Source organism: Borostomias antarcticus (genome assembly GCF_949987555.1).
Source record: "Borostomias antarcticus genome assembly, chromosome: 15".
In the NCBI taxonomy this organism is placed as follows: Eukaryota; Metazoa; Chordata; class Actinopteri; order Stomiiformes; family Stomiidae; genus Borostomias; species Borostomias antarcticus.
Genome location: NC_140248.1, coordinates 23262966 through 23274355, shown reverse-complemented (window position 1 = coordinate 23274355; position 11390 = coordinate 23262966). Strand labels below are relative to the sequence as shown.

Genomic DNA, 11390 nt, shown 5'->3' with positions numbered 1-11390 from the left:
GTGCCTTGGGAAACATCCAAAATAGGTCATGGAGCCATCTTGGCCATGTTATGAATTCTGCTCATAATTGTTTGTGTCATCATGTAGATTTTTCAATGGTGCCGTTTCCCCCCTCTTTAGAGTGCTTACTCTGGACTTTACATTTTTAAACAAATATACTCTGATTCAAAGCTTAACATGCTCAATGTGGTGGCTACTCTGGAAAAAATATTCCACAGAATTTCCTTCTTTGCCTTCTGGCCTGTGTTGATTGTGTACAAATCTCTCGCATGCAATGTCTACATGCAAGCAGATTAAACCTTATGCACACAATTCTCCACGCATTTCCTTAATGGGGGGTGTGTGGGGGTGGGGGGGGTGCGTGTCCCTCCCTCCCTCTTTTGTGGCTGTTCCAGGACATCTCTGTCCCCAAAGTCTCCAGCATCTCATCTCTTACATTTCAAAAGTACTATAGAACCCTTGATACTAGAACAACAAAAGAGACACGACGTTCCCTTTTCAGGTCTGTTAGGTGCTGTTCGGAAAGCTATTTCTGACCTGGAGAAGGCTGTATGTAGAACCTCAAGGGCCTGAAAAAGGGTTCTATCCGGAAACTTTTTTCAGATGTTTCTAGAACGCACATTTTTTTGTGCGTGTGTGCAAACCATCATCTTGACAGGACCCTGCTGCCAAATCTAAGTTGGTTTGGGAACACTATTATGAGCAGACCTAGATGATCGCCTGACACTCAAACTATCAACAAACTGATGATATGCAACAATTGGTTATGGTCAGGGTTACTTGATATTTAAATAATCATTAAAATATAGGGGGGCACTCCAGATAGTCTCTCTAATCGCTGTTTTTAGCCTTTAAAGATCCTGGGGTAGCCCACTATCCTAGCAGGCATCTCAGCTGGGTTAGGGTTATCCTCCACCAATAAAGATAAGCCTGCTGGCTGGAATGTGGAGAGATTCTCCTGAGAAGCTGCCTGTCTGGGTGAGCTCCTCTTCTGGCCTTGTTTACAGCCATGATGAGAGCATGAGAATTGAGTGTGTGTGTGTGTGTGTGTGTGTGTGTGTGTGTGTGTGTGTGTGTGTGTGTGTGTGTGATTTACACCATGTGTACGGGGAGAGAGAGAAGGGGGGCGGTCTGCAGAGGTAGAGCAGTAATCTGGACAGAAGCTTCGACCCAACAACATACCTAGCTGCCCCATCCCCTCCCCACACACACACACACACACACACACACACACACACACACACACACCGGGCTCCCAGACCACCAGCGGGCCTGGCACTAATGATTTCACAGCAGTCATTTTAAAAGAGCGTAGCTGCTCTGTGTCAGAGCTGGCCGTGCGTAGGGAGACCCATTCACACACACAAAACATGCTCATATACGTTTGACCCTGGGAATCTTGGGAGAGGAAGGGAGGCTGACGCCCGTGCTGGAGGTAGAATATCTGGTGAAGAATGTTTGTATGTTGCTTTACTGTATATGCTGTTGTGTGTTGTATAAGGGTGACTGGCTGGCTGACTGACTGACTGACTGACTGACTGACTGGCTGGCTGACTGGCTGACTGACTGACTGACTGACTGACTGACTGACTGACTGACTGGCTGGCTGACTGACTGACTGACTGACTGGCTGACTGACTGACTGACTGACTGACTGATTGACTGACTGGCTGACTGACTGACTGACTGACTGACTGACTGACTGACTGACTGACTGGCTGACTGACTGACTGACTGACTGACTGGCTGACTGACTGGCTGGCTGGCTGACTGACTGACTGACTGGCTGACTGACTGACTGACTGACTGACTGACTGACTGACTGACTGACTGACTGACTGACTGACTGCTGAGGTCATTGTTTGCTTCACACCCTCAGAATATTAGAAACAGGTAGTAAAAGGCCAAGCCTGTCCATTCATACTCTCTCTCTCTCTCTCTCTCTCTCTCTCTCTCTCTCTCTCTCTCTCTCTCCACTCATTAAAACCAATGAATGAACCACAGCTGTGAGATACCCATTAGTGTACGTGCAGGTAGAAAAGGCAGAGGTTACTTTAGGTTTAATGAAGTTTCACAGCAGACAGACAGTCAGACTGATGCATATACTGACAGACAGACACATATAGTGACAGACAGATAGACAGAGACATATACACAGACAGACAAATTCAGACAGGGAATCTAGTAGACAGACTTACAAAGAGAGATAGAAAAACTGTAAAGACTGACACAAAAAGAGGCTCAGCGAAAATGGCAACCATACTGAACCTTTTACTGTATAAAAGTCTGGGAAATCTATACGCTCTCCGACAGAAACCTTTTACTGTATAAAAGTCTGGGAAATCTGTACGCTCTCCGACAGAAAGCTTTTAGTGGGCGAGCCTGGTGATAAAAGTAACAGTGTGAGGTCATGAGGTCGGAGCTCAGAATGTCACTGACGCTGTATCATAAGTGCTTGGCATTACCAGGTATGAGAGGGATTGTGGGTCGCTGGTCTAAACCAGGACTGTTGTGCCAGGAACGGTGTCTGGATGCCAAGACTGCTGCACCCACCCAGATGTGCCCTCTCACCAGCCCTGCTCCATTATAGGCCCTAAAATAGACCCCCACGACCCCCCCACCTCTCTCTAACTCTCTCTCTCTCTCTCTCTCTCTCTCTCTCCCTCTCTCTTCCCTCTCTCCTCTGTCTGTCTCTATCTATCTATCTATCTATCTATCTATCTATCTATCTATCTATCTATCTATCTATCTATCTATCTATCTATCTATCTATCTATCTACCTACAGTATCTATCTATCTACTGTATCTATCTATCTATCTATTTATCTATCTCTGTCTCTCTCTCTCTGTCTCTCTATATCTCTCTCTCCTCTCTCTCTCTCTGTCTCTCTCATACTCTCTCTCTCTCCCGTCTCTCCCTCTCTATCTCTCCTCTGTCCCCCCCTCTTTCTCACTCACTCTCCATCTCTCTCTCTCTCCCTCTCTCTCACTCTCTCTCTCACTCATTCTCCATCTCTCTCGCACACTTTCTCTCTCACTCACTCTCCATCTCTCACTCTCCATCTCTCTCTCTATCCATCTCTCTCTCTCTCCGTTTCTCTCGTTCTCTCTGTCAGGTCTTTGTGTCGGCAGCAGCTGGCCGTGTGATAGGTCATATCATCTGCCTTTGGAATGCAGCCGCCAGCTCCCAGGTCTCCGCTTGATTGGGTGCTTATCGCCGCAACGCCGGTCCTGATTGGATGCTTATCATCTGACGCTGCGTCCTCTGGTCTGTATGGACAGGATGGGACGCCATATCAGGGCGAGGTCGGCCGGCTGCCTGCGCAGTCAAGACGTCACCATGTGCTGTCTGCGGCTTTTCAGCCCTAATGGAAAATAGGACACACAAACCACAAAATGGCGACGGTGCACGTTATTGCGATGACTATAAAGTGACATGAAATGAACTAGACGCTGTGCGTGAGCTACTTATGAACCAATGGGGAGTGACATAAGTTACTTATTACTGTATGTTTTTTGGTTAGTTATTTTCATGTGAATTACATAGTGATTCTGTCTGTCTGGTCCTGGGGTAATTTGAGGTGGTGTATGAGGGGAAGTAGACTCACTTCCTGGTAGAAAGAGGATACTGGTGTCGCGGTCCCCCTCTGTCTGGGTCTAAAATAAAGGACCAGAGACCGCTGGGAGGGGAGCGTTAACAGGAGCCTCGCCCAATCGAAAATATAACGCCTGAATCAATTTACCTCAAACTGACCTCAAAGTATTTTTCTCTTGTTGCTTGGGAGAAACAACCCTCCTGATTTAAAATATGACAGCTATTATTCACTAGTGTACGTGGGAATGGGAAGATGTTCTTAATCATCGTCATCGACTTTTATTTAGCAGACTCGGGTCCATAAATCACATACAACAATTAAAACACCACCAAACATAAGACATAATCGACCTTACCTAATGAATTAAAGGTGAAATCTAGCTCTGCTTATTATGCTTTACTTGAACGTACGCTTGTCATTCGGGGGTTTGAGATGTGAGTGGTTCTGCTGGCGTGATTCTGTGGCCGTAGGGCGTGTGTCTGCTCTGGCTGCCTGCTTCCTGGTGGGACGTCTCTGGGAACGGAGAGTGCGCTGCCACAGGGTCAATCTGGGCTAAGCCCCCCCGGTGCCAACAGACCACCTTGATCCTCTCAGAGTCCACGTTTACACGCCTCCATCTGCCCACGAGAGGGGACTTAGACACGCACAACACAGTCTGGGACACACATCTCGGTGATTAATAGAAATAACAGTTGAAGAGAATACAATGCAGAGTTGGATATAAAAACGCACGACTCACACTTCTTACAATCCAGATTGCATGAGGCCGACGCGTACGGGTAGAAATGAGGTAATGGTTCTGTCAGACCCGGGATGACCCAGGTTAGCACCCACCCGGTCCTCCCTCAGGTGTCATCTGGGCCCAAACCACCTCATAGTGACCTGCCACCCTCCCAGGCCAGCAGTGCCAGGCTTAGAACCCTTCTCAGGGCCCTCCTAGGCAAGTGGTGCCGGGCTTAGAACCCTTTAGAACCCTTTAGAACCCTGCTCAGTTGCCGATTCTGCCTTGTTCTGCCCTCAGCTCTCACCGTGTTCCCATTCCCTGGCTTTTCCATGTCGCATTCGCTCTGCAGCTCTGCTTCTGAGGAAAAACAGACACCTCCACCACCGCCACCCTCCCCTCCTCCTCTCCCTCTCCCCCGCCCCCTCCGCTCCCTCTCCTCCTCCCCCCCTCCTCTCCCAGCTTTCTTCTCCTCTCTCCCCCCTCCGGCTTTTTTATGGCAGGTCTTCTAACACATGACCTCTGCCATGCATTAGGCAGCATGTATACTATCACACATGACAAAATAACACACACACACACACACACACACACAGACACACAGTGTGATTGTGTATTCATGTACACAGTTACCTCATAGAGGAAGTATTGCTCTCCAAACTGGTTAAGTTTTCATGTCATATTAGATTGATCTCTTGGAAGCATATGTACTTTAATCCAATGAAACAACGTTACTTCTGATACTCTGCAACATCTTGGCAGCTCCAGAAAGTAAGAAATCATCCTTGTATGTGCAGTGGAGAACTTGGTGAGTTCAAGTTTTACCCCTCTCTCTCTCTCTCTCTCTCTCTCTCTCTCTCTCTCTCTCTCTCTCTCTCTCTCTCTCTCTCTGTCTCTCTCTCCTCCTCCCCCTCCCTCTCTACCTTGCCTGAGAGCAGGTTTCTGTGGACTCTCCACTTTGCCATTGGCTTATGCAGTGTGACATGTTATAATTCAGTGTATACATTAGCCCTCATTTGCATGAGAAGTATACATGCTGCTCTCTGCCACCAAAATGAAGGAGTTATGATGCTGTTCTTTCTCTAGCTAAATACCAGGAGCTCGTTTAGAGAAACGAACCCTACCAGGAAAGTCAGAGGTTGCACGTCAACATTGTGCCCTGTTGTTTAGGAATCTGCAGTCTGGCTCTGAGGTCCGTGCTGTCATCTACTGTAGCTCGCTTTCTGTTTCTGGCTTCTAGAACAGAAGAGAAGAGAAAAGATGGCGTCCGCCTGGTATTAAAAACCATACTGTTGTCGAGGCCTATGCCCGGTATTAAGGGAATTGGCCGTTGAAAGGAAGGGTTATTGACTTCCACTAGCTGTTTTTGTGTGTGGGTGTGATTTGCACGTTCAAACAACACTCATCAACACACAAATTAGGATTTTCTTCTAACAGAAACAATACCTGCGCCTGAGGGCAGCCTCAGGTCTCTCTCTAAGAGGATTGGTCTCTCTCTGTGGAGCATCCAGGTGTATGGTGGACATTGAGAGCGGTGTGGAGCCGACACAGATCTGTCCACGGAGCTCATCTCCCGCCAGGGACCCGCTGTGTATTTCTGTCCTGCTGTAGTGAAGGAAACCTTCTCTCAGACAGGATTATAATTAGCACATCATGCCTTGTTTTTGACCAGCTAGATTTAGTGCAGGACGGAGGGGCTCCCTCCCTCTCTCTCTCTCCCGAGCCCAGAGCTTCCCAGATAATGTTTTTCGGTCCTCTCCTCCTCCAGCATCCCATCGTGAGAGCCATACATTATATATAGTTTATTTGGGAGCAGGATTACAGCGTTCTGGAGGCGTCTAATCCCTTCTCAGGTTTAAACACGTTCCCGCCCAAATCTACGGGCCGTCGTGGGGTGGCGAACTCTGGACCTCGGGACCGGTGAGAACCGACGGGCCGCGCCGCGGACGAGCCGCATTGTTTTTTATGGTGCGATCCGTCTTCTGTCTGTCTCGGCCCCAAATCCTATTTTTATGGCTTGCTTATACATTCCTGCTGCAAATGGTTTACATACGGAGGCAGGGAACTCCAGTAAATCAGCTGGCAGGTCCGGGGAGCTGGACTGAGGTGGAAACCCTGTCATCAGGCCGCCCGGCGTGGGATTAATGAACCCCAAATCCAGATAATAACATCTCCCCCTGACCCCGAAGCACAGGATTACATCAATTTCACGGAAATTCAATTTCGTCTCTCGATGTTTTTTGAGTCGTAGGAACTTCTGTGACAGGTGTGTGTGTGTGTGTGTGTGGGGGGGTCTGTTTATGATAAGTGAGCAGTAGGCCTGCCCATTCATGACATTGATGGGGGGGGGGGGTCTTCATCCAAGGGGTCCTTCAACACTGTTTAAACACGGCAGAGTGAGGGTGGAGAGGCTGTAGAGGAGTTAAAGGGTGCTGACTCTCCCATTCAGGAGCCCCGACACAATCTGTCCCAGTGTTCCCCGAGCCCTGGAGTCCTGCCCCACTAATCCTCCAGTACCTACTCTGTTTTAAAACCTTGTTTCATTCATGTTAGCAGCTCATAAATGGCCGCCCACTGCCACGGCAAAACAACCCGCGCCTCAGACCCGGAGCCTTTCAGATTTAATACCACACCACCCCCCCTCTGTGAGACTTAAAATCACTGTTTACCTTTATTTAGTAGAGTGGTGTGTCTGATGAGGGCTGATACAGCGGTCACGATTCACCCCTCATCTTACTGCTGAGATAGAAGTCTGTCTTTTCACACAGTATACCCCGACACCCTGGTATCCACCGAGTGTTGCGTTGTTGTTTCGACATGTTGACATGCACGTTTGACAATGGCTCCTATATCCCACCTCCCGCGCCACCTCGCTCTCCTTCCCTAAACACTGCTTCCTCGCATGTGGGAGAAAAATGTTCTTAAAAGTCTTATGAGTGAAAAGGATGTTACCTCATTAAAGAGACGGCGGTAAATCTGTCTTTCCACTCAGGAACACCATCCCACATCTGGCCTCCCCCCCCCTCTCTCTCTCCCTCTCTCTCCCCCCCCCTCTCTCTAGCTCCCTTGTCCCCTCCTCTCTCTAGCTCGTTGTGTCCCTCACGGTTCCTCACCCTCACCCAGGTCCAGTTGGGATCCATGGTTGATAGCGTTCACTTCAGCTGCTGTTCCCCCCCCCACACACACACACAGCCTCACAACCCCCTCCCCCCACACACACACACACACACAGCCTCACAACCCCCCCCCCCCCCCACACACACACACACAGCCTCACAACCCCCCCCCCCCCCCCCCCACACACACACACACAGCCTCACAACCCCCCCCCCCCCCCCCCCCCCCCCCACACACACAGTCTCACTACACCCAATGTCAATAGCACCATTCATACATCGCAATAATTAAAAATAGATGGATAAAACATAAATCATGTACACACAATGAAAACAGATTTCAAAGAAACAATTATATTAAAAGAATAGAAAAATAAAAGTCTCACTACACACAGTCTCAGCCCACACTGGCATGTGTTGGTTGGTGTTCAGGCTTACGACACACAGGCATGACACAGTATGTTGGCTGGAATCAAATATGAGTTGAAAATAAATTAATCAAATACTGATCAGGATATTTGAAGTATTTGTTTGATTTAAGTTTGCATTCTGGGACAATTCTGGTTTGGTTGAAATAAGATTTTAAGCTGTTTGGATTTTTTCCAAGACAGATTATGTCTCGACTGTAGCCATGACAGAGACGCTGCATGTTTGGCTTGGATGCACTTGAAACAGGAAGGGAGAGCGCATGATTACTTTGTATTTACGTTTCAGATTCGCCTATGGGGGATCGGGGTTAGTTCTATCTTTGGAATCAATGGAAAGAAGAGCTTTCTTGTCCGTTGGGTTCGGGAGAGAGAAATCCTCAATGTTTGTCATGCAATATCAGTTTTCCTCCCAGCTTTGTTGGAATCCTAGCAGAGCCTCTCAACGCAGTGTCGTCTGTTCTCTATTGTCTACTGTCAGCTTTTTCAGTCTTCTCTCCCAGAGGACGCCGTCTCCGCCCCCTCAGGTCAGCGTGGAAGTCAGCGTGGCGCCTGGCGTGATATACCGGGACTCACCTAGGTCTGTGTGTACGGGCTGGCGTATCTCTGTACGCGTGGACAGAAGCACTAAGGGTTGTGGGGTAACACGGAGCACCAGCCGTAACCAATTACAGCCCAGTATCTGTCAGGGGTCCTGAAGTATGCCGCTTTATAAAAACAGCAGAAACACAGAGCGTTCGCTAACGCTAGTCGACAGAGGCTCTGCTCCGAGGCCTGGTTCTTCCACTGACCTTCCATTAGGCCTGGCCCTAACCTTAACCCAAACCCCAGCCCTAACCTTAACCTTAACCCCAGCTCTAAGCCCTAACCTTAACCTTAACCCAAAGCCCAGCCCTAACCTTAACCTTAACCTTAACCTTAACCCAAAGCCCAGCCCTAACCTTAACCTTAACCCAAAGCCCAGCCCTAACCTTAACCCCAAACCAGTCGTGCTAGTTTGTTTTGTTAAAAATGCGCTACACTGTATCTATGCAATTATGACGCTACTCTATTTGTGAATTGTGAATTGGTTACCTGATGCACCAGATGGTTTGCTTTGGATAACCATCTGGGAACTCTCAGTTGGAAAAGGGCAGGCACTTTCAAAAATACTTGGCAGGTGATTGGATGAACCATCTGTCCGTCGCCGTCTATCACACGCTAACTTCAACTGCTCCTGGCTGTCGTCACACCTAACCCCGCCCAGCGTAGCTGTTTGCATTTCAAATTCTTCAGAACCAACGCTGATTGGTGAGATCATTATCTGATCTGGCACAAACTGATCTCTATGGAGAGTATCCAGACTGATTTGCGAGAGAAACAGAATGTGAGCTCACAAAATCAGGATGGTCTCACGGGGCTAATGAACTGTTATGAAATTAGTATGACTTTCTTTGGTGAAGTGGTCAAAATGTTATCTCGGCATTCTCTTCATACTGTATTAACCAACGCCTCTCAGCGAAGCTGCTGGTCATGTGACTTATTATGCATCTAGTTTTCCTTCGTACAGATGGCTAATGTCAGCGCGCGCTGTTTCATCTTGTTCTGATTGACCACCGGGTGCAGATGCCGTACTTGTCCTGTCCTACTCAAACCCTGTCCTGTCCTACTCTAACCCTGTCCTGTCCTACTCTAACCCTGTCCTGTCCTACTCTAACCCTGTCCTGTCCTGTCCTACTCTAACCCTGTCCTGTCCTACTCTAACCCTGTCCTGTCCTACTCTAACCCTGTCCTGTCCTCCTCTAACCCTGTCCTGTCCTACTCAAACCCTAACCCTGTCCTGTCCTACTCTAACCCTGTCCTGTCCTACTCAAACCCTAACCCTGTCCTGTCCTACTCTAACCCTGTCCTACTCTAACCCTGTCCTGTCCTGTCCTCCTCTAACCCTGTCCTCCTCTAACCCTGTCCTGTCCTACTCAAACCCTAACCCTGTCCTGTCCTACTCTAACCCTGTCCTGTCCTGTCCTCCTCTAACCCTGTCCTGTCCTCCTCTAACCCTGTCCTACTCTAACCCTGTCCTGTCCTGTCCTCCTCTAACCCTGTCCTACTCTAACCCTGTCCTGTCCTACTCTAACCCTGTCCTATCCTACTCTAACCCTGTCCTGTCCTACTCTAACCCTGTCTTGTCCTACTCTAACCCTGTCCTATCCTACTCTAACCCTGTCCTATCCTACTCTAACCCTGTCCTTCTCTAACCCTGTCTTGTCCTACTCTAACCCTGTCCTATCCTACTCTAACCCAGTCTTGTCCTACTCTAACCCAGTCTTGTCCTACTCTAACCCTGTCTTGTCCTACTCTAACCCTGTCCTGTCCTACTCTAACCCTGTCCTGTCTCTAATCCTAACCCTGCCCTGGCTGTCCTGTCCTATCCCACTCCAACCCCAACCCTGTCCTATCCAACTCTAATCCTGTTCTATCCAACTCTAACCCTGTCCTATCCAACTCTAACCCTGTCCAATCCAACTCTAACCCTGTCCTATCCAACTCTAACCCTGTCCTATCCAACTCTAACCCTGTCCTATCCTAAGAGAAGATGGTTCTGGGTGTGGCTCACCTCACTCAGGCCCGCATGATGCTCCTCATTTCACGTGATCAAGTGAAATAAGGGGACGTTTGTCTCAGGGACGTTTGTCTTGCGTCATGTCTCCCATCAAACAAACATAGCAAGCATGAACACATCACAAACAGCCATTAATACACTAACACATCACAACATCCATTAATACACGCTCTGAATACACTAACACATCACAAACAACCATTAATACATGCTCTTCTCTGCGTCAACACAACGGTTCGTGGAGTGTGGCTTCAAAGCTGATGGCGCACAGTTCAACAAGGAATAAGTGTAAGGAATAAACCTGTCAATGAAGTAATTGGAAGTAAAATAAAACGTAATGAGGGCTCTCACGTTGGCTCCAGGCTAGCTGCGTGAGACTCTACCCTCCTCCTCGCCGGTGACCTACCTGTCCTGCTCAGCCTGTCAGGCGGGGCGGCTGGCTAGGGAGTGTGTCTTCAAAGTGTCCTTGGCCTGCCTCCCGCCAAAGAGCATTAGCCTGGCGCAGAACAGACCCCCGCGCAGCCCCGACACACAAAGGAAGCTTTCCTTTAATGCTATCACAAAGTGATCTATGTGGATCCAGCGCTGTAATGATGCTCTGATTCCCCCCCGGCTTGACAACAGCCTCATGGCTTTTATAACCAGCTTTAATACGAGCATACGCCATTAGAGAGAGTCCTTTATTACGTTTCCAGCTCTCAGAGAGCTCCATTCATCTCCGCGTAGACGGATCGCCCTGGGTTTTCATGCGCATCAAGATGGATGGGTTCAGGTTGTTCCATGTGTATCTGCACAAAATCAACAGAGCATGTTGGAAATTTGATTTTATTTTTCTTTGCAATTAAACATAGTAATGATATTTGGTTACAAAGGTTTTTTGTTTTTTTAAACTTATCTGGTCAGTGTTAATGCATTTTCTGATAATTCATAGG

The 11390-nt window shown here is 48.4% G+C and overlaps 1 protein-coding gene across 1 annotated transcript in view; it reads right to left on the bottom strand.

Annotated features, from left to right (window-relative positions):
• Window positions 1-4012: 4012 nt before the first annotated feature.
• The window catches only part of LOC311318958 (microfibril-associated glycoprotein 3-like), a gene marked incomplete at its 3' end in the record, with an annotated part of 55263 nt that continues 47885 nt past the window's right edge, over window positions 4013-11390 (bottom strand). The window contains exon 4 of the mRNA XM_084450393.1: window positions 4013-4214. Coding sequence (XP_084306519.1) covers window positions 4013-4214 — 202 coding nt within the window. The remainder of the gene's footprint in view (window positions 4215-11390) is intronic.